Raw genomic sequence first — 24,820 nt, 5'->3', positions numbered from 1 at the left:
GTATTTGAAAATTGGAAAAATCTAATATTTTATTTTTATTTTTTTCTATTTTTTATTTTTAATTCTCACCAAGAGAAATAAGTTATATGTAAAATATACATATTTTTGCCAATCGATCTTGTTTGACAATTGTAATACATCGTAAAATGAATAAATAAATTCGATTTTTACGACAGTTGCGATGAAGAAAAAATAAAAATCGAAGTAAAAAATGAATGCAACATTGGTTAGTTTCTAAAAAATGGGCGAGATTGTTAAACCAAATATCGATATGATAGATTATATAAATGCAAAGAAAACAGATTATTCTGGATATATGTCGCATTTTCAATCTGCGTCAAATTCATATGAGAAGCCGCGAAACGACGTGTGACTACATCGCGTTGACGCGTCTGGATAGAAAAAAGAAAAAACGAAAAAGAAAAAGAAAAAGAAAAAGAGGATAAAGTTGGTCGAAGCGAAACGAGATGCGACTTATGGCGAAGAAAGATAGGACGAACAGCAGTTACGCCTGGCGAGATATGGTAAAGAGAGGTGAGGTGAGGTGAAACGAGGCAGGATAAAGCGCGACGAGACGAAACATGGAACAGATAGGTGAGAGGCAAGAGACGAAGCAACTGAGAGAAAGAAGGGTGAGAGGAAGTGCCGGGTCACCGCGCGTCCCCCACCAGTTACACGCGCCCCAATAGAAGAGGCGGCGCTTACGACCACACCGGTCTCTATATAAAAGAGACAAACCCCCCGATCTGATTAGCAAAGTTTCAAACACACGTAAAAGTGCATTTCACTTATATTTTATACGATTTAAGTTTACGGATAAACAAAAAAAATAATAAAAAATTTATAACACAGATATAAACTATATTTTCACGTGTTTAAATCGAAGGAAAAACGTATCAACACAGAAAATCAAATTGATACCAATAATTAGCGATAAATGAAGAATCATCTAAAGATAATTGATAAACTGAAGTGGTAATAGATCAGAAAAATTTTGAAAAATCGAAATTGTAAATGTGAGAAGTCACATAGAGACGCATGCCACAAGCGCGGTAAATGTAGCAGGAATAGCGCGGCGAATCAGGAACGTAGGAAACATACAAAGCAAACAACAGGGAAACAACGGATAACACGGCACGACACGGCACGGTACTGTACGAACAACAGCAACACTAGAGAGCAGGAGGGTAGCTGTGGTGTCGCTGGTACCGCTTAGCAGTGGTGGTAGTTCGAGTTCGAGCTAACTAAGAAATACGTTGAACCGTCCACGCGGCATCATTTAGACTTTAACCATTCCCTGCGCAGTCTTGTAAGGGTGGTTTGTGTACACGTGGGAAAAGAAAGCGAAAAAAAAATAGCTTTTACGCGCGCGTTTCATTTATTTGAAAAATAGATTGCGTGATTCATTTTCAAAATCTTCATTATCGAAAACTATATTTTCATCAAAGTTGTATCGAATGAAACATTATTTATTGCGCATAGCAAATACAAGCGACTCGTGACACATTATTAAGGACACTGTAAACGAGATTGCAAGTCACGAGAAATTTCACAGAAAGGAATATACTTAGTTTGCACGACAAGAGAAGTTGCAAAGCATCAAACCAAAAAAAGAGGTAGCAACGGGTAAAAAAGAAGAAAGTCGATAGAGTTTCGAGAATTTGGTTGCGAGTTGAATGTGAAGATTCACGTGACGCGATCCAGTTCGACCAGGCGACAACACGCAGCACTGACACAACGCGAACATTTTGAGGCGTGACGACAAAATGTCCAATTCCGAAAGGAGACAGATGCAGAAATGGCCTCTGTGCCTAGTACCTCTTTCAAGAACGAAGGTAAGACACGTATGCTATCTCTCACGTATATAATGCGCATTCGACCGTTCGTAATCGACGAACCAATCGTTCTCCGCCGACTCGTTTTCACCTAACCATTAGCCGTTCGTGTCCTCTCGTTCTTTTTCGGCATATTCTTTCTCTCTTTTTCTCATATCTGTTTCCACAATTCAGTACTCTCATCGTCTTGCTCTTTCTCCCCTCTCGAGCTTCTGGAAAGTTCCACTGTACGTGCCGCTACCGCCATCGATGCCGGGGCCGGTATTGAAGCCGGCGCCTCGATTACCATCGTCATTACTATATTGTTACTATTGCAACTTTTCATTATATATCTCTTTTACCATTCATCGCTCTCTATGTATTCCTTTTTTCATATATATAGATTTCATATTATCATAATTTTATTTGTTTTCAATTTAATCGCTTCTTTTTCTCTTTCAGTTTGAATCATCATTGTATTTTATTGTTACAAACAGTATTTTAACTATATTTTGATCTATATATATGAATCAATAATTTAATTATTTAATTTTAGATTTTTTATTTTTTATTATTTATCATTACTTTTCAACTTTTTGTATAATTTTCTTTATTTTCTCTCATTTTACTTGGATAAATATGAAATTCTACAAATTTTATAATAAATGCAGATTAAATCTTTAGCTTTTTCAATTCTATATTTATTATATTTAATATTTTTATTTTTCTATTCTTTTGCTTTTTATTTCTATTTTTTTCAATTATTTTTCTTTAAGACTTCCTTAAAATTTAACTATCTATCATTATTGATCTGTTTTTATTGCTTTTTTATTCATTAGTACGCGTCCTTTCATTCGTACAGAAAATTTTTCGTTCTATATTTAAGAAAGACAGTATGTATCGATGTCGGCGGAGATTACCGGGTGTATCATATGTCGGAAGTTAATCGCGAAGCAAACTATATTCGAACATATAGTATACATATTATGCGATACATAGTATATAACTGCGATTGCGTCTACGAACACGAATGCGACCGCGATCACGACCGCGACCGCGACCGCGATCGCAATGTTAGATATTCTTCGTTATGGCAACATTTCACGTGTATATCTTTTACCTTTTACATGTTTCATTAGTATTTTATTGAATAGTTGATATTGTATTATCCGAAAATATCAGCCGTTAAAAAAAAAGTTATATGTTTTTATATTTATATTATTTTTTATTGAAATAATTTTATTGTATAAAAATAATCGAATTCCGCAAAAAAATATGAATTATTCATATTTAAATTCAATATCTTTTATTTGTCTTTTTGCTTATTTCTTATTATTCGATCAATTATTTCATTTCAATCATTGACAAATCACAATATTTACATATAATTTTCATATAAATTGTGTTATGTCTATTCTATTATATTGGATAATCGAAATTGCGATAGTGACAAATCTTTGAACAATTAATTATCGTTATTATTTATTGCTATTCATATTCGTATTTACACTTGTAGTTCATATTTATTGAACAACAATATATATATATAATTTCGAAGATTAAATTATCTTTTAGGATTTGTCTACCAGAATCATCGATCGGCATGTACGATCTACACACATGAATCTAAAGATGACATGAAATTTTGTAACACAACAAAAAAATTTTTTTAATAAATTATTATTTTTTAATAAATTATTAAATTAGTATTTTTTAATCGTTAAACATTAGTTTTTAAATGTTTGTCGGACCTGCTTTTCCATTATCATTCACACTCGAACATTTAATCATCAAATACTATTCATTATTTTTATTCATTTAGAATTCGTTTCACTTTCTATGTCAACAATATTTCTTTTTCATCTACGTATATTTACATACATATATTAGTTGAAAAATTTTACGAAAAGTTCGCTTTGAAAAATTTTAAATTGAAACATATCATATCACATGATTTGGAAATGAAGTGTATACACGTATTCACTTATTTATGTATGTATGTAATAATACGCAATCACACATATTCACATTCACATATCATTCTATCAATATCTGAATTTAAGATGTTTATTAATATTCTATATAATAATATATATAATAATCCCATTATATAATAATATATATAATATATATAATAGGATTGTTGTTATAATAGATTTTCTTTACTCATAAAATCATAAAAATCTGATTGTTCATTGTCTGAAAAAAAAAAATAAATTATATACTTATCTATTATTATACTTATCATCATGATTTTATTTAGGATATAAAAACATATTATAAATATATTGTAATTACACATCTAATATTTCTTTTTATCTACATACTATTCATTAAAGGTTCTTTTTCATACTTGAGTAACACGTATCGATACGTGATGCGATGTAACTATGACGAAGAATAAAATGACAAGAGAAGAAACAATTACAAAATACTATGACTTAAAAAAATAAAAATCTTACGAAACAAGAATATTGTATGACTATTTGAATAAATGTTTAATATGAAAAAAGAATATATAACATTAAAATCACTAGATTTCGAAAATTGAATAACAAAAATATATATGATTGTGTTTTATCGCGTCGCGTTCGATGACGATGATGCACTGCTACGAATCACTCAGAAACGGGAGAGAAATAGGGGAAAATAGGTAAGACGTATATGTATGAATACGGCTTATATACATTGATAATTACGAAAAGGAGTCATATATCGTGACCACTGACAGGCTAGATATCCAAGATTACACCAACTATTATGTAGTACTCCCCGCTATATCGCTTTTCGTAGCATAATATATTTCGGCCAGCAGGATGTGGATATTGCAGTCGACTTATCTCTACGTTAATTGTCACGGACGCAGCGCTAAAATGCTTCGTCAGCCACAAGTATCTACATCGTTGGTACGTCATACTATTGCTCTAAATCAATCGCAGCTTCGTTTTGAAATATGTAGAAAACATGTGTGTAGAATTTCTTCTATCGATCATGTAGGAAAATAATTCAAAACATCAAGATTTATCATATCGAAAGGATCCAATCAACTGATTGATACAGATATATATAATATATAAATAACGACTAGTGCGCAAATTAGCGAAAATGCAGAATAAGTAGGATTGTAGACATAATTGGATGAAATATGCATGCATATGTATATATTTTTTTTTTCTTTTTTACTCTTGTTTAGATTTTTTTAATATTTTATGTGTATGTATATGTGCGCGCGTGCCCAAAATTAGATATTTAATATTCTTGACTATTGTTTTTTTTTTTTCGTTTCTTTTAATTCTTTTTTTTTTCTTTTTTTGTTGCGAAAAATATACATAATAATTTTATATATTCAATTTAATCGAAATTATTTTAAAAGAAACTTTATTATTTTGTGCACTTTTTTTTAAATGTCCCTAGAGGAATTTCATGTAAAAAGAACAAAAAAAAAAAAAAAAAAAAGAAAGAAAAAAAATTTCAATAGAAATATTTGAAAGACATTTAGAAAGATTTAATACATATAATATTTTATCTGATATTTAATTATATGATATATTAAACGCAACTATCGATAATGATTCACTTATTATATTATAAAAGTTTTTCGTTTTTAATAATTAATAGATTTTGAATTTTCTAGTTAGCGATACGAATATACAAATGAAAGATTATATAATATTTCAAATGGATGCAATGATATCGAAACAAATTTGTCACTAGTTGATGAAGATTAAATGCAGCTGCTTTTTGTTTTTGTACATATACACTCATACGGATTCCGATTCATGCGCATGCGATATTTGCGCATATCGTTAAAGTATATACGCAATGTCACCTTAACGTCAATTCACGGTCGAGACAAGATCATTACGACACGTACTCATGCATATTATTCTGCGTATCAATGAAATTTTTCTCGAGTAAAATTTAATTTGTTATATTTGTTAACTTATTTACAAATTAGTACAACATGCGACATTTTTTATATTTAATTTATTTAATCAAAAATATTGTGGATTTGAATACTGAAAAACGATACGAATATACAAATGATATTCTATTTCAATATATTCTTTGTATGAATATAATATATTCTCTCTATGGATTTGTTTTCTTTTACATATTTCTTGGTAAATGTGACTGATGCAATATTGTGTTATAATTGCGAAATATTTGAAATATAAAATTGTTTAATTTGCATATAACTGAATTTCAATTATTATGGTCTATATCTAAATTCTATGGAATGATCGTTTTTTGATACGATGAAGATATGATGAAATTATTGCTTCTCTTTCCTTTCTTTTATTAATTATTTTTATCCTCGTTTTATAGTATTTTTTTTCTGCGTAAACATGTATTGTAAATTTCTTTTTCTTTTTATCAAATTGATTGTTCGAGAGGCAGACGAATAACGAAAAGCTGCGTCTTCCTTCAGCAATGTTCGGGAGGAACGAAAATAGTACCGTCGTTCGATTTAGACTACGCAAATGAAACGATAAAAATTTGTGTTGGATGTATGAACAACACATGTTCTGGAAATAGGATGGCAAATTTAATTCTGAATATCCTCAAACAGAAAAGTAGATACTTTGAATGCATATGTTTAATATTTATATTTTGACGTTATTTTCAATAATTTGAAATTTCTATGCATTAATTTTTATTTTATAATCTATCCTGTCATATGTTTCAATGTATTGAAAACTTTAAATAAATGATATCATGTGAGAAATAGATAATTTTACAGAATGAATATATATTGAAATAATTTCTAAATACTGAATACTTTAGTATTTTTATTTTTATTTTTTATTATCATGACATTATATCATGACAATGTTGATCATGATTGAAATCTTATATCTTAAGAATTATAATATTTGTTCTGAATTATTGCAAATTTATAATTTTTAAGATATATAAAGTTGTTACTATTATTACATTAAATTTTACTTATGCGTCCATGAGAATATATGCATTATTATGGAATTATTTACTGTTTATGTAAACACATAAACAGTAAATAATTGTACTCGGCATCTAAAATGTATAAGTAACTATAGTATCTAATTATAGAGAATTTGAAATTTTTTGAATTTAAGAAATGCAGAAATAAAATATAAATCTTTAGGACCGAAATTATAATGATCAAAATTATGATAATATATATAAGCAATAATATAATAATATAATATAAGCAATATTTGCTTCATGCTTAGTATTTCATCATTATAATTTTAATCATTGTAATTTCGGTCGCCAAAAGATTATTTTGTTGTGTTCCATTGATTCAAAAGGTCTCAAATTCTTTAGATAAATATGAAGTCACAGTTCTTTGTTATACATTTTAGGTACCAACCACGATGTGTTTATAAAAACAGGAAAGATAAAAGCGATCGTATACTGATGCACATACTATATATCTACAGGCAAAATCAATATAGTAACAATTTTTATTGATATCTCGGAAATTAGGAATGTAGCAATTTTAACTATAATTATTATAATATAAACTTTGATCAAGCTTACATATTCTCTAATTTATGGTGATAACAATTAAAATAAAGTTATTAGTAAAAGTTGATACGTAAAATTTTTCGTGATTGTTTATTTTGTAACCGAAAAGAAATTAATTTTAAACATTTACATTAAATAAATTTTTGGATAGTCAATCGAATTGAGTTAATAAAAATTGCTCGTGTAAATTAAATTTTAATAAAATATAGAGTTTAACAATCTCGATTAACTTACTAGTATTGAATTAAAAGTAAACATATTTAAATATTTAAATACTTAAAAACATAATTTTATCATTTTCTCATTGTTCGAAATAAGAAAAATGGAAAACATATGAATAATCGTATCAAAACTCAAAGGATAAAGTTGATTTGTCGGTATATGAATATAACGATAATGACTAACACACCGTATAACTTGCGATTCAAATATACGATTCTCTTCTGTCGGTTATCGGTATTAAACATTCACGAGAGATAGCGCCACAAGAATTCGACGAAATTGAAACTAGCGCCAACCGCAAAACAAAGTAGATGCAAATGCGCGTTTTTTGACTTTTTATATTCCAACGCTTCTTGTTGAATCTATGTATTATGAACGTAAGAGTCAAAGATCATTCGCATGATATACATTGTGCACCAACGATATCATGGAAAAGATGTTTCCATTGTTTTCTTAATAACTAAAGAAGATGACGTGTAGTTATACATCATTAACGAGTCGTATCCGTATCAGCTATATGATCGGTTATTGAGTTCAAAAAAAATGCGATAGGACAAAACAAACAACAAAATCATCGTTTTTAAAATGTAAATAAAACAGCAAAACTATTAACTAGCTTATTTTATATTTAACTTGTTTTGTATATCGACAATAGATTTTTGATATCAATATACAATTGAGAAATGCTACGAATATTGAATTAATAAGAAAACAAAAAAAAAAAACAATGAAAGGGTGCAAAATGAAGGAAAATAAATAGTTGTTAAAAATAGAAAATATATCGTTATTAAAGAATAAAACGTTCGCATAGAAACAATCGCTATTATTAGAATAGAATGCTGAAATGATTATTTGCAAATTTAATTGGCCATGCGATGTTGTACATTGTCATATATAAATTTTAAATTTTTTAACAATAGGGAATCACTAATATTTCAGTGAATGTGCAATACACGTTTGATCAACATTTAATTTTTGAGTGAGATATTCGAAGATTTCGATAAATCGATAAAATTAAATCGATTTATTAGGATTTATATACACTTCATATACAGAAGTGTAAATAGAGTTCGTGAAATATTATTTATTTATATTGATACTGCATAACACTGCAATAATTTTTTTTTTATTAGACTATTATTAATAAATTAATATCATTTTCTACTATTAGTTCAAATTTCATAATTGTATTGTAGTTCTATACAGTTTTAATAAACATTGTGTCTCATCATCACAAATGAAACAAAATGTCTTGCAACTTTTGAAAATGCAATGAATCAACATGTTATTTTTTTCAAAAGATTGTGAAACATTCTGTTTCATTTGCGACGACGGTTAGGAAGAAGTCTATTAAAATTGTCGCTGCATAAGAACTATAAGTCATATAATTGTGAAATATGAACTAATAATAAAATACACTATCAGTAGTATGGTCCAATTGAAAAAATAATTACAGTGTTGTCAACATCACAAAATAAAAAGCAAATTTCACGAACTTTTTATGTATCATATATGTCAAGATGCGTTGTGCACGAGCATAACATTCGCAAAAGCAAAGAGCTCACGATTTGGTCATGAAGTTCAACAGAGGTTATCGGTAATCACAGGGGTAAAAGTCATCTAATCGTCGAGTAAGAATCACGCTGTTTCTCGTTCATCGCTTTCTGTCATTGGTTCAGAACGATAATCGGTATGTGTCTCCTCCTCTTTTGGCACAATTCTCGATAAACGAATCTAGTATAAATATTCCAACTTTGAAATTTCATCCCCTTAACATAGTTGACCGTTTCCCGGCGAACATTGGATTACTATAGATTAGGTATCTGCTGTGTTAGTTAAATAATAAATATATTAATTAATTAAATAAACGCTATATATATTTTCAGGTATTTTTTTTTACATCTATTGCAATAAACGATAATTATCTATGAAAAAGTTCTGGTAATTTTGATCACGAGTGCCCAGTGTGTGTTTCTATGAAAAAAAAGAAAAAGAAAGAATATGTTAATCGAATAACATAAATAAGTTTAATATTTATTGATTCAGTTGAATAAATTTTTATAATTATTTAAGATATCGAATTGCCTTGTATTGAAAGTTTACTTGCGCATTATGGAAAGCGAACTCGAGCGGGAATGAGTAATTGAAACGAAAAGAGAAAAAACAAAAATGATAAAATAAGATACCAAGAAGAAAAAATTGATAAGGTTAATTTTGTCTGTTTTCAGGAACGAACTGTTCTACCAAAATACTATACGAGAGTGCCTTCGGTCGCAAGATCGTCGACGAACAGTTCAGGCATCAATCTAGATTGTTCATCGAATACGACACTCGCAACAATTGCGAGTCCGTTCAACAGTCAAACAGCCCTAATCGCGGAGAAAAAAGTGATTCCTTCTGGCAATATTGTCATTGCTAACCATTACTATGCACAGAACTTGAGGAACAATCATCAGAAGACTCTAAACGGGTCTCACATATACGACCCTCTTGACAAGGGTTCTGATCACGATTATAAACAAATCGATCCATTATTGGTCGGCGAACCTCCGTATATGGGGGTCGAAAACACCAAGCAAACCATGAGTTCACAAAATATAAAACCGGCCAAGGATTCGGACGATGTTTTGCATACACAGTTCAAAGAAGTAAAACGATCACCTATGCGCTATACTATGCAGGTAATTCATTTTCTTTTTTTCTACTCATTTCGTTGATTATATTATATATAATCAATCGTATATGCATACAAAAAAAATATCACGAGCAATACTGTGAAATCGCGTTCATATTTTTCAATTCAAGTGAAAAAACAAAGTTACACTTCGTTCGTTTTTGTTCGTGTAAAAGTTTCAAGGATAATCCGAGAAAACATCTTAAGTATTTAATCTATTTTTTTTTCTGATTCATTTTGCGAGAATCAAAATTCGAAATGAAATATTTGAATATTTGGAATTGGAAATGGTATTATCGATAATTGTCATTGTCATCGATAAAGTCGAAAGTTTCGTGATTCAAGGGAATCTTGCGCGATGATTGCGCGATGCGGCAGATCCCGAAGCTTCTTGCCCTCGATGCTTTTCTTTCTCGCATGAATCGAATGCCATGCGTGCCTCTCCGCCCTGTCGTTTGAGCTAAACTTGAGGGCAGCGTGATCTTCGCCTTTACGACATCCATGTTGTGCGCGTGTGCACATGTATGTACATGTATTTATTATCGTTACGCAAACAACAATGCGCGACAATAACATCTTCAATGATATAACATTATGAAAGCATATAAAAAAAAGTGCGATCTTAAAAGATTGATCGATTTTAAAAGATAGATAAGTTTTCAGTTCATACTTGAGTATCTTACAAAACTCAATATGTTCAAAGCAGTGATTAAACGTAGTTCACAATGCTTTTATTATTTATCACAAAATTTCATTTTAATCGCATCTTCATAGTTAATATCTTCAGTTGCAACTGAACAATGCCCAACTAAAAGCAAACTGAAGTTATGTTTATATATATTATCCGTTCGAATTCGATATTAAATAGTGCGACTCGGACATGACGATAGTATTTATACTATTCGATTCCAATAACATAAGATACTTGTCAAGTATATTATATGCTATACAATAGCACATATACGCATACAAGATCATCTCTTAGAGTTAGAATCTGATTTTATTTTAAGATGTTTGATTAGAATGTGATTAAATTGTTATTATGTCATTGTTTTTTATATTTTTATTATATTTTTTTTCATTTATGATTTCTCTTTTGAAATTATGTGAATTTTGAATAATGAGAAGCTGACAAAATAAAAATTTATTTATAATTTTTATTTATAATATTTATAATAATCAAAAATAATATAATTATTATATAATAATCATATTAATAATAATATATAATATTATATCAAAAATAATATAAAATATTATGTTAATTTTATAATAAGCCAACTTGCTGATTGCTTCCATTCTCATTGATTTTAATGAATTTGAAATATATTGTAAAAAAAAAATGATTTTAATGAACTTTCATTTTGAACTTTTTATATATAGGAAGTTTTAGATTTCAAGTTATTTTTAAAAAATTTTTATAATATTATCGTTGAATCTTGCTTATATACGTGCATTCGTGATATAATCAGCAATTATTTAAAAGCAGATAGTAATATATTAATACATAAAATGAGTAAATTCATCGAAAATTTACTTTCTTGAAAATAATCTTTTTTTAAAATTATTAAAATTTTTAAGATATTTTCTTTATGACACGATTATATACAAGATATTAATACATATATTTATGAGATATTTTTTGAATTTTAGAATTCTAATTCTTCGAAACATTCATATTTTCTATCTTCATTATATCTTGCTATGTTGCTCTCTTTCTGCCTCACTTTATCTAACGAAAATTTAAATTACTTATAAGTTAATAACAATCACCTCAATCGACATTTTCGTATCAATTCTTGTTTTGGTCTCTAGAATCGATCCTTTAATAATGTTCGAATATATTAACATTCGTATATACAATAAGAATTTTTGGTCATTGTAATATCAATTTTTTAAAGATTATTTTATATTTTATTTTCACATTCCACGGATCTATTCCAAACTTGGATGAGTATAATGATATTTGTATATCACAATATTATGTTGAAGAAGCGATCCCATACTAGCACATGTACTATCACAAAGACAGAATTCAATAGTATAATATAAAGAGAATTTTTTGTGAATAATCTGAAATTGATGATTATGCATAAAAGAAAAAGTTACTTAAAATAATACTTTTTACAATTTATTTCAAATTCATTAACATTAATGAAGAGCTAAAATTAATCGGCAAATTGATTAAAAAAATTTGAAAATTGTTAAAGTATTAAGTAATATAATTATAATACAAGAAGAAATAGCACATAATATGAAATATATATATATATATATTGAATACTCGACAGTAGTATATATCATATATGCTAATCTGTTGTCAGACGTCTATTCAACGAAACATTGTTATTGATAGTAATGATAGATATTTGTCGATTGAACAAAACGTCTAATACGCTATATGAATTTGATTTTCTCCAAGAAAGTTCATCATAATAAGTTATTTGATAACGCATCTGAACGAGCATAAATTAGCTTGCATTGATTGGATTGAAATTAAAATGGATACGCTAAGCGATATATGTATAAATATTCTTATCTGATTACATGTGACAATATTTGTCTGAGTCGATGTTCATTGTCAGATAATATAAATATAAATTGGTAATCTAAATTACCAAATTTAGGGCTGAAGAATAAATGAGGAAAATATGAGATGAGATTACAAAAAATATATCTATCTACGGGAAAAGGACATGTGAGTGAAGAAGAATGCAAAAGTAAAAATGGAGCAGGTGCAAAAACGAAGAATGGAAATGTTGATCTCTCGCATGTTTCGTGGTCGATCCATCGAAAGAAACAATTGCAAAAAAACAAAAGACGAATGTATGCATTGCATGCATGCATATACATTTGTACTCAACTATACTGACCTTGTATACGCTTCTGATAATAACTAACGACTTAATTTTCTTCCACGTACATCATTGACGTATATACTCGAGATGTTTGTGAACCATATTAAACAATTAATAATGATAAATGACACAAAAGAGTTAAAATTGAATGATAGATATAATCACGAATTTGATCATTGATTTTTCTTCGATTCTTTTAATGATAATTTCTATCGTCAAACATGAATGCGAATGGATATAGGGGTGGCAAGTTCAAGTTGAAGTTTACAAATGTGCCGTTCAATTGTGTACTTCAATTTGTTGAAATAATCATATAATTCAAAACTTATAGCTTTTTACGTTTTAGAATGTTATAATTTAAAATAAATTTAAAATAAATTTAATAAAGAATTTTTCAAATAGTTTTAAATTAAAACTATTATTTTTATATGTTATTATGAAGAAAGATTTAGATTAGTTTTCTTTAAAATCATGATTTTTATTTTATATATTATCATTGCAGCGAAGAAATGATATATTCAAAATTACAAAATTTATAATATATTATACATTCTCTATCGTGTCAATCGTAGAAAAAAGCATAACGAGTTCATCTTTTTAAGTTTGCGAAACGGAAAATAACGAAACGAAATGAAACATGGCAGTGTTGATCACGAATAAGAAAAAGAAGAGCAATGCGTATCATGCTTCAACAGAACATTACGCAACGCGAAAGAAGGTCGCGAGCGGTAAGATCGGTTGCTCATATAACAACGCGATTCTGTCACGAAGACAAACGACTACTTTTCGAAAATACAGAGATTTTAAATATTTTTTTCGATTGCAGTTCGAATATGAAAAAATATGATTTGTTTCTAATCAAATTTGAAAGGAAAAAGTTTTTCTCCCGATAACTCTTTTCATCCAATCTCTTCCTTATTTCTTTTTGTACTAAACGATCTCTCGAAATTAATACCATGTGTCGATAAAGCAAAAGTAATGGTACAAATTACGTTTACGCGTAGAATCCCGCGTACGCAAAGCCATGCGCATATATACGTATAATCGTCCGATTCGCGGACGATGGATCTTCGCAATGACAAGAGAAGGGATAGTCGCGGCCCCCCAGCATCGTTTCCCTATATAAACAGGGAACCACCCGTCGGTCCACAAGTGGCAATAGCGTTTTAATCTTACGGGAACGTTGTTAACGTTAACAAAACCAATTGGCGACAAAATCACGACAATAACAACGACAACGTTGACAACGAAAATAACGATATTGACAGTAATATCATCAAAATTGGTACCAGCAAGAAAAAGAAGAAAAAGAATAATAACAACAGCAATTGTAGCAACAGAGATAACATTTGATATAAGAAGGACGCGAAATTAACGACAACACGGTGAAAGCAAATAATCGATAAATACGCGTATTGAAATCGAAAAACTTCTAATTAAGAAACGATTTGGTGTATCAAATAAAATTAAATCGATATTGATCGGTGCGCACGCGCGTTCGAATGGTGTATTCGTTTGGTTCGTTATACATATCGTGATTCGAAACAAAAATCGAGCGGTTAACGCATAGGCGAAAATCGTGCTACGATCGTAGAATTGTTTTTCATCTCCTTGACGTTACGCTAACGTGAAGCTTTCGCTTGTTATTTCTATATCTCTTCTTCGATCAATTTTCATCTTGTTCCTATATTCTTATCGATCATGAAGATTTTTATGCGAGCTGATACTCATGTGGACATCGAATTACCGGGCAACGCGCCAGTTGCTAAATGCACCCCTTCTCAGGTATCGACAACGGCATTGTGTACTTTATATAGAAATTGATGCTTCATTTTATTCATATGATCTGAAGTGTATAATCACTCTCTTCTTTTCGTCCTTCATTCATTCTTTTTATTATTGTATATTACCACTGTTCGACCTTCGTTTCGTATTGAATATCGGTCGAGATTTTTACCAGATATCATTTAATTGACTTCGCTTGATAAATATCACGAGTATCATGATTTCTCGAATTTTAACCGTTTATGATAAATATTTAAATTTCTAATGGAAATACCAATTTTTCAATTTGATTTTGCTCAAATTTTTTCGTATAATTTCGTAAATTCATTTTTTTTTATTTTTTAATATTCTTAGCTGTTAGCTGCTCTAGCGGTGTCAATGGCCTCTTTGATGATCGGTTACTCCACTTCCTACACATCCCCTGCTTTAGTTTCGATGCGAGATAATACGACAGCCACATTCGAAGTAACTATGGATATGGTAAGTAGAAAAGTGTAAAAGTGGATATGTAAAAAGAAAAAAAGATCGTTTTTCTCTATCGTGGATAAAATTATTTTCAAACAAACGTGCTTCGTAAGAATGTCGGATAATCTTGAGCATTTCGGTGAAACGAAAGACAATATTATCTGGATTCTCTTCTTATCAAAACCGAAAACCAACCGAAGGTCAAACAATTCGTAACAAGGCACGTTTGTTTTCAAACGTATTCCGATTACGCGAGACTTCCTCCTCGAACGACCGATTCACCGTAAATTCTTGCGATCGATTCGCATATTTACATTCAAATAACAACGCATTACGCGATGCATTGTCAAATCGGTAATATAAAGGAAGGGTCAATAAATGATTAAGTCTTTAACCCATCGAGTGCGTCAATGCGATATAGATTCGAAACACGTTTTTCATTCGACCCCGGTTGTTAATAGCCATGCCATCGACGTGTCTTGTCCAACCTCGATTGGTAATTGGTTTGTTCATGATCGATGCTACTATATCCGTACATTGTTACGACACGAGTTTTTTTTACCACAATTTATCGCGATTAATCGCGATTTACCATAACCTTCAATTATTTGACGATATGCCACCTGGAGATTTACTCGACAGGAACAGATCTTTGTACAAGTACCTACTTCTGGATTCAAGTCAATGTCCCTCGTCTTCCCTACCAATTCCAACTTACAAAAATCGAGGTCTGTATAAGCATATTAACATTTCCTTTTTTTCTTTCTTGCTTGCTTGCTTCCTTCCTTTCTTTTTTTCTTTTCTATCTTCCTTTTTTCCTTTATATTTTCTTTATTCTTCAGATGTAAAATTGTATTTAAGATCAGCGCATAATCCAAAATAACTAATCTTTGAACATCAAAAGCAGGAAGATATAATTTGCTTATATATTTTTAACAAGAGAATCGTAGCTCGAAATTTTAAAACAAAATGAGAAGTGATCATGTGAAATTTTCGTTCCAGGCTATGTGGATAGGATCGATCATGCCACTGAGCGCACTTATTGGAGGTATAATCGGTGGTCCATGTATTGAATATATTGGTAGAAGAAACACTATTCTGAGCACTGCCTTACCGTTTCTTGCAGGTATTATTCGCATTTTTATTATAATTATACAACGAATGATGTGCTTTATTCATTCTGTTCATGATAATATGCATGACAATTCTAGATTGCGGAATAAATTCAATATCAATTATCTTTCAGGCTGGTTATTTATCGCACTAGCAACAAATGTTGCGATGATATTGATTGGGCGCAGTATATGCGGTTTCTGCGTCGGTATTGCTTCTCTTTCTTTGCCAGTTTATCTTGGAGAATCTATACAACCAGAAGTACGTGGCTCACTTGGTCTCTTACCAACCGTTTTTGGTAATACAGGTAAGTTTTTCGAATTGTGTTTTATATCAATCATTATCCATGTCAAACAAAACTTAATAAGTTTTCTTTTCTTTCTTTTCTTCGGTCTCTTCAGGAATCTTAATCTGCTTCACAGCTGGAATGTATCTAGCTTGGCGAAATCTTGCATTACTAGGTGCCTGTATACCGATACTATTTTTGATCCTGATGTTCCTAATTCCTGAAACGCCAAGATGGTACATTTCGAAAGGGAAAATAAAAGAAGCACGAAAATCGTTGCAATGGTTGCGGGGCAAGACTGCCGATATTAGCGAAGAATTAGATTCCATTCAAAAAATGCATATCGAAAGTGAACGTATCGCTACAGAGGGTGCTTTCATAGAACTTTTCAGGAAAAATCATATAAAACCGGTTTTTATTTCGCTTGGCCTAATGTTCTTTCAACAGTTTTCAGGAATCAATGCGGTCATATTTTACACAGTTCAAATTTTCAAGGTATATCGCATTCTATAATTTTCACCATATCTATTTGTGCAAAATTAATGATGATTAAAGTTTAATTTTCGAATTTTTTCGATTATATTTTCTTCAGGACGCTGGAAGTACTATAGACGAAAATCTTTCCACCATCATCGTAGGTCTCGTAAATTTCATTTCAACGTTCGTTGCAGCAATGATCATAGATAGACTGGGCCGAAAAATGTTGCTCTATATAAGTAGTATATTGATGTGTATAACTTTATTCACGTTCGGCACTTTTTTTTATGTGAAAGAATTAATGGATGTTACTGCATTTGGTTGGGTTCCATTAATGAGTCTGATTGTTTATGTGATCGGGTTCTCATTTGGTTTTGGTCCGATCCCATGGTTAATGATGGGCGAGATCTTACCAGTTAAGATACGCGGTACGGCTGCCAGTGTTGCAACGGCTTTCAATTGGTCCTGCACATTCGTCGTTACGAAAACTTACGAAGATTTAGTTTCCCATATCGGCCCATATGGAACCTTTTGGCTGTTCGGTACGCTCGTAGCAATAGCATTCATTTTTGTAATTATTTGCGTACCAGAAACACGAGGACGATCTCTCGAAGAAATCGAAAGAAGATTCGCTGGACCGGTGAGAAGAACGAGTGCGATCGCCAATTTAAAACCGATGCCAATAACCATTTAATGCTGGTTAATCGTTCCTATCATTTTCTTGCTTTATATCTTTTCTTTTTGATAATTAGTTAATCAATCTGTTCGATCGATGATCAATTGCCTTTCGTTTTATCAAACAAACGAATATGTATTATAGTTCATTCTGTCGATCAGAACGAACAGATTTAATAATAGTCTTCCGGATCGTCTTTCTTTTCTTTTTTTTTTTAAATTTAAATTCAAATGCGCGCAATTATTCTCTGTTAAGTTCTTTTTCTCTGATTCTCTCTTTATTACAATTACATTGATCTTCACATGCATAATGATTGATCATAGCAATAAGTTTTTGATCGCCAAAATTTATATTGTTGTGTCTTATCTTATTGAAAAAAAAATTAAAACAAAAAACGTGATAAATCAAATAAAAAGAATTGGAGAAAACATACAAAAAAAAAAAAAAATAATAATAGAACAATAGATCAGAGAACAATAAAGAGAGTTTCAGATATTCAATTTTCTGTACTTATGAACTATATTTATTTATAATTAGCCGAACATTTAGCGATATAATCGCGAATGCAAGCTCAACAAAGAAAATGATCCGTTGATTAGATATTATACGTAACTGTTACTTTTCTTCTTTCGTTTTAGGGTCTACCTCAAATTAGTACTTTTATTAAAGGTATACGAGTAGGTTAACAGCAAGTATGAATTATTTAATTAGTACACATAACTTGTGTGCATTAATTTGCTGATATATATGCTGATATGTTGTACTTAAAAAAATACGTATAACCAGCATTTAAAGGAAAAAAACGAATTTCTTCCTTTTATATAGCAGCGACAATAAAATTCTAATGTGACGGTCGTATATATGTATAATTCTTATGCATCTTTATGGATGTAACCGTCGCATTTATACAGTTACCGATTTACGTCAATGAACAACTGCATCATTTATCAACGAATTAAATCATAAGATATACATATAATTAAGAAATAGAGATAAAAATAATTGCGTTTATTTTTCCATTACCAAAATTAATGTAACTAATTTAAAAAAAAAAAAAAAAAAAAATATGATCAACAAACGAAGAGAACATATGCATGATCGCGCACGATTCATTGAATCTCTTATATATGAGCTGTATATACTTTAAGAAATGATTTTTTCGTAAATCTTTAATATGTATTTCTATACGTAATTGTCTTTTACAAACGTGCGCTTTTAATTTTTAGTTTTTATTCTAATTTCCGATAATATATCCAGATTGAATTTCGATCATCGCATCTCATTCTGATTCATCTCATATATTTGTATATTACTATTCATTCTTTAATCCTATTATTTCACCTTTTTTTCTTTTTTTCGCAAATGCATATTGTTCTCGATGTTAATAAAACTGCCTTTATATCATTCCGAATCTTAAAATTAGAGCAAGACAAGAAGAAAAAATGTCGAAATATTCCTATTTTGCAAATTCACATACAATTTTCAATTGATATTATATTGAGAGTAATGTGTTCCATCGAAAGAAATTTTGTTTCATATGCTAATTTACCTTTTTTTGCCATATAATGACATTTAATTTTATACTTTAATTTTTTATCGTCATTTCTATTTATTTGACGAATATTTTTATTGTGTGTTGTTTGGGCGTAAGGTGCTTGCCAAACTTTAAAGAAGAAGCTTACTCGATACAAAATTTATAACTATATATATTTTATATATATATATATATATTATATATATATTATTATATATATATATATATATATTATATATATTATTATTGTTATTACTAAACACTATTATTGCTATTAATAATATTTATGATAAATTTACATGTAAATTTCTAAATTATTGAAGTACAACATTTAATAGAATATTCTTCTTTTCCTTTTTCCTTTTGAATTTTTATTGTTAATTTTATTTTCTTATTTATAATGTATTCATTATTTTGCATTATATATGTACAATATTTATTATATATCTTATCATAAGTGTACATTAACAAATAAATATAAAATAACAAATTTAATTATAAAAAAAATTAATAGCATATTATTAATACTGCATATATTAATCAATATCATTTCGATTTTTAAAATGCTTTAAAAATGTGTAATGAACAAAATACAATCTAACCTATAAGTTTATATATTTATGTATGTTTATATATGTATATGCAACTTACCCATTACTTGAACTCGACAAATTGCACAAGTATCACATTCCACATCCCAACTCCACATAGCTACAGCATTCCATTTTTTTAAGATAAATAATTTATCAGTTTTTAAATTGTCATTATCTCCACGATCTCCGAAATCTTGTTCTGATTCAGCCATCTCGATTTAGGTTAAAAACGACAATGTAGAGTTATCAAAGCGATTCAAATATCCGTATTCTCTTAAAATATTTCAAAGAATTTTGTTGTTTATTTACACTTTATTTTTAATTAACTTGATCACACACGTTTAGATGAAATTAATGATACTGTTAACATTATATTGACTTTTAAATCAGTACATTGAATATGAAGAAGTTCAATTCCTTTTTTCATGTAGGAATTCAATAACGTATATTATGCACAACCGGTAATAGTCGAATCTGTATTTTTAACATTGATAAGTTACTATGTTGATTGTAGGTAAGAAACCTTGTTTGAGCAATCTATCGTCACAGATTAGATATAGAAATCCTATTACAAACTAAATATAAGAGTCTTATATATAAAGATTCTATCTCCTATAGGACTCCTATATCTGATCTATGGTTAAAATTAAAAAAGATGAACGTAACGTATTATGCCATCTAGTGATGAAATGTCTATTTCTTTTCGTTAAATCTGATTGATGCGCGAAGAATATTGCGCTTGATATCATTGCATAGTTGGATACGAGTGATCAAAACGACTGATTTTCTACGTAAGGTTAGATAATCGAATCATAAAACGATATCTTGGAAAAAGAAATTTTTAATTCAGCATGTGAATCGTGACTTAACAGTAACGTTTATATTCTTTCCATGAAACTAATTTAATTGCAGCTCAGTTGTAAGCGATTCAATAGCAATTATTTACTGATTATTCATATATAAAGAAGAATATATAAAACATAACCTACATGATGTCATTTTTTTCAGATGCTTTGTGTAAAATATGTCAAGAAAAATAATACCACAATTCTGTTTAATATATTATCAAAGGGTTGCTATTCTCGACGTAGCAATAAAAGCACAAACTCATACAAAATCGTTCAAGCAAATAGTGAAAACTTGAATGGTAAATATTATCGTTAATTTAAATTTATTTATTTTAAAAAATTAGCTTTTTATATTTATTGTTATTTCTTTTTAGATGTAGATGGTGCTATGCTTGGAATAAATTCTAATTGGGAGCTTTTAACACCTAGAGGATTCAGATTTTATTTACCGGGAAGCATTGGGCCTGGTTGGTCAGATGTAACCACAACTATTCAAGTTAGAACGCAATTAGTTGACTTTCATAACAATGATAAACAGATATCGATAGATGATTCTAAAGAAAAATCTGTTCCTCGACCAAATCGTTTGAAAGGGACTCAACATTCAATGCTTCATTGTGTTGCACAAGAATGTCCTTTACTATTGAGAAAAGGTATAGAAGAATTATTTCCTGGATGTTTAGATGTTGGTTCTCCACAACTTACTATAATTACTATCAGTCAATCAATTAATTTTAAAGTTATGAAATGGAACAAAGAAATAGAAACTGAGAAATTAGCGAAATATGTGAGTATGTAAAATGTAAAGAATATGGTGTATATTTTAATCATAAACTGTCGCTCATTTCATATGTTTGGCAAAGTATGTTTTTCCTTTTATTTATAGTTTGTATTAGCAGCTTCGGATATTTGCGCAAAATTAAGGAGAATGGGTTATTGGGCAGATTTCATCAATCCATTTAGTGGACAACCACATTTAAATTTACAAAAAAATAATACTCTTTATAAAACGGATGAGCGATTTCGATGTTTAGGATTTAAAATATTACATAGAAACAATTGTAAAGTTATTTTATACGATAATAACGCAAAAAATTTTTTGGGTAAGTAAGCATAAGCTATATAATATGTTACATTTATAATTATAAACTATTCCATTATTTATCGAAGATTTATCAATTTCACATGATTGAACAGTTCAAAACGGTCATGGCACCGTTGTGTATATTACAGGAAATCTCTACACCACAGCGCCTGCGAGTACAGAATTTTTAAAAGAAATTCTGTACGATTGCGAGCTTGTAAATGTTAACGAAGCTTAATAAAAATAAAATGAAAGGGAACAAGGGGAAACAGAGTATTGATACAATATATATTTTAACATATGTTACATTGTGTCACTGAAATATTTCAATCTTTAAGTTAAGTTATATTATATAATTGTAAAAAAAATTTTCATTCGAAATCGAATGTAAAATGCTTTTTTTTCGATATATATTTTTTTGAGTATACATTGTTTCATAATTGCAACTTGTGCATCTTGTTCGATTCATGCATCGATATTTATTATTTTTACCACTTCTGCATTGAAAATGTATAAAATTATTTTTTTAAAGGATGTACAGTATATGTCATATACTACAAATGCTATATTGTATGTAAATTGAAACGGTCAATAGGTAACTAATACCACCGGCAGGAGAGTTCTTGAGTTGAACACAAAATAAAAAGTATTTATCTAGGCGCGCATAAATAACTTCAAGTTTCGATAAAACATGAAATAATGAAAAAGGGAATGATTTTTTGATGAGAAAAAAAAATTGTCAATCAACTTCTAATTTACGGAAAAAACCAGATATACCACATAAATCATCGTTTGAAACATATTGGCAATCCATTGATGAAATTTCAATATACATGTCATCGAGATCTTTTATTCGATTCCTTTGTTCTTTCAAAGTTTTTTTGAAATTGGCTGGAAAACAGAATTGAAATTGACACTAATACTGAAACGCATCTTTTAATTAAATGATTAATATCAAATTAATAATTAAATATGTGTATACCAATCATTTCAGAGAGTGGAATTTCTCCTCCATATTCTTTGGGTAAAATACTTGGGTCAATAACACTTTTTAATTCATCCAAACTCTTATGTACCTTAATTAAAAATATAATAAAATTAATAAACTTGAAAGAATTCAATTATATATAATATATTTACATACCAAAATTCGATTTTTTAACTTATCGTTGAGAAGAGAAATGCCAAACTCGATAATCTTGATTGCACAAGTTGGAATATTAACAAAATGCGTTTCCTTATGTCTCATGGGTGTACTATTTTGGATACATCGTAACATATTACGAATATCCGTTAGAGACCAAGCACTAAGATGACCCATTGTTAATCCAGATTCATCATTAATGTGTGTATATCCACGCACTTGATTTTCTTCATCATCCATTAAAGCTTCCACAACGAGACTGTGAGCTCTAGCCATTTGAGCAGATGTATATTTATACGGATCAAAGCGTCCTATGAAAAAAATATACTATTTATCATACGAAATATATAATATATATTTAGTAACGAGAAGAAATAAAAGAAGAAAAAGTGAATGAGATAGAGAAGGAAAAAAAAATAGAAAAATAATTTCGGACTTGAAATTAACATTTAGAACGGAACTTAGAAATGAATATTACTTACCAGCGCAAGAAAGAATCACTCGTCGACCGTGACGATCACGTTCCATCAATGGTATCAGATAACCAGCATCTATTATAGCTTCGATGTCTCTATCTTCAATGTCAAGATTTTGAAACCAGTTTGGATACATTTGTCTAATAGTCAGATATCGTTCGAGCATTTCTTCTGCCATCGGCACACTGAATTTCTTGGTTCTAAGAAATCTGAGAAGAAAGGCTGCATCTGTTCTACAATGCTTGATATTTGGATGCTTTTGGATCCAATGTCTGAATTGTCTTAATGCTTCTTCCCTAGTAGCATCGTCTTCACGAAGTTCAAAACGAGCGATCGTTTTCGTAGCTTCGCTTAATGCACATCCGTAATCCTCTTCTTTTAATTTAGCCATCATCGATGTATGAAAAAACTAGCAGATGAGTATCAGAACAGCACTTTCCTCACGAATAGATTCGTGTTTTTAGTCCCCCTCTCTTTCTCTTTTTCCTTTTACTTCTTTTTTTTTTGCTTTTCAACCTCCTTCTTGTTCTCGTTATGTTGTTACTGCAGCTGCTACATACTAATGTTACTTCTACTCCTACTCTTACTCCTCCTCTTCCTCCTTTCCCTTCACTTTTTTACCCTTTCTCTGATCCCGCGTCCTCGTTTTGTTCGTTCGAATTTTAACCGAGCTACCAATGATTATAAGACTCAACAAATTCTTACGCCATTTGATAGTTCATCAAGGAGAAAGTTCAACATCGATTTACTTGCAAGAAAACTATTCTTATATTTCTTTACCGCGCTTTTTATTTTTGAATTTTTTATGCAATATTTATATTGATGTTTTTTGTTAATTAAAAGTAAATAATTACATAAATTTTATTTATTTCTAAACATACATTCTTAATGAAATTTGATTTCGTCATGAATACAATAAAAAGACGCATTATATAAATATCTGTAGAAAAATTGAAACATTATGTTTGATTATTTTTATTTGTGACATTATTAGAATTAATAAAAATGTAATTATGATGTAATTAAATGATCATATTTTTATAATTATATGAAAATACACAATTGATCAAATCACCGATTACGATTCGCATCACAAAATATGTTTCAGAAAGGAATCTTGCTTTTTGAATGAAATAATCTGCTTAATTATTTGTATCAATTTAAGACCAGATCGCGCATTATTTTTCTACTTTAATCGTTCTTATCAACCTATTCTTTTTCTTTTTTTTAATTTTATTCTTTTTTTGTTTTTTCATT

General features: G+C 29.5%; 4 protein-coding genes across 12 annotated transcripts in view; 2 read left to right on the top strand and 2 right to left on the bottom strand.

Moving 5' to 3' along the window:
• The window catches only part of LOC116413870 (Regulator of cullins 2), a 25,378-nt gene extending 4,855 nt beyond the window's left edge, over positions 1-20,523 (bottom strand). Inside the window, exon 1 of the mRNA XM_031919471.2 lies at positions 20,070-20,523. Coding sequence (XP_031775331.1) covers positions 20,070-20,223 — 154 coding nt within the window. The 5' untranslated portion in view covers positions 20,224-20,523. The remainder of the gene's footprint in view (positions 1-20,069) is intronic.
• Tret1 (trehalose transporter 1) lies at positions 753-19,288 on the top strand. Of its 4 annotated transcripts, none has more exons than XM_086916793.1 (7): positions 753-1,835; positions 9,779-10,231; positions 15,222-15,347; positions 16,335-16,458; positions 16,579-16,752; positions 16,847-17,226; positions 17,324-19,288. In XM_086916793.1, exons 1-7 carry the CDS (start codon positions 1,767-1,769, stop codon positions 17,900-17,902), a joined length of 1,905 nt encoding a protein of 634 aa, XP_086772919.1. In that variant the 5' UTR covers positions 753-1,766; the 3' UTR covers positions 17,903-19,288. The 4 variants fall into 4 exon arrangements, with proteins under 4 accessions (XP_086772919.1, XP_086772918.1, XP_086772920.1 ...); XM_086916792.1 differs by lacking the exon at positions 753-1,835 and adding an exon at positions 4,581-4,720; XM_086916794.1 differs by lacking the exon at positions 753-1,835 and adding an exon at positions 9,255-9,369.
• Positions 20,395-22,370, top strand: LOC100871004 (cobalamin trafficking protein CblD). Of its 6 annotated transcripts, none has more exons than XM_086916805.1 (6): positions 20,395-20,525; positions 20,630-20,807; positions 21,020-21,158; positions 21,234-21,646; positions 21,746-21,962; positions 22,093-22,370. In XM_086916805.1, the coding sequence occupies exons 3-6, from the start codon at positions 21,020-21,022 to the stop codon at positions 22,179-22,181; spliced, it is 858 nt and encodes a 285-aa protein (XP_086772931.1). In that variant the 5' UTR covers positions 20,395-20,525; positions 20,630-20,807; the 3' UTR covers positions 22,182-22,370. The 6 variants fall into 6 exon arrangements, with proteins under 6 accessions (XP_086772931.1, XP_086772928.1, XP_086772930.1 ...); XM_086916802.1 differs by having other exon boundaries at positions 20,400-20,525; positions 22,057-22,370; XM_086916804.1 differs by having other exon boundaries at positions 20,400-20,525; positions 20,630-20,930.
• Positions 22,218-24,628, bottom strand: LOC100870885 (clavesin-2). Its single transcript, XM_003698009.4, has 4 exons — positions 23,570-24,628; positions 23,088-23,398; positions 22,926-23,019; positions 22,218-22,834 (listed from the first exon to the last, which is right to left on the bottom strand). The coding sequence occupies exons 1-4, from the start codon at positions 23,955-23,957 to the stop codon at positions 22,683-22,685; spliced, it is 945 nt and encodes a 314-aa protein (XP_003698057.1). The 5' UTR covers positions 23,958-24,628; the 3' UTR covers positions 22,218-22,682.
• Positions 24,629-24,820: the final 192 nt, after the last annotated feature.

This window comes from Apis florea, unplaced genomic scaffold (assembly GCF_048593485.1).
Source record: "Apis florea isolate Af1SG1 unplaced genomic scaffold, ASM4859348v1 contig_3803_pilon, whole genome shotgun sequence".
NCBI classification, from domain to species: Eukaryota; Metazoa; Arthropoda; class Insecta; order Hymenoptera; family Apidae; genus Apis; species Apis florea.
Note: the sequence above shows the minus strand (reverse complement) of the source record. Positions and strands in the feature narration are given on the sequence as shown.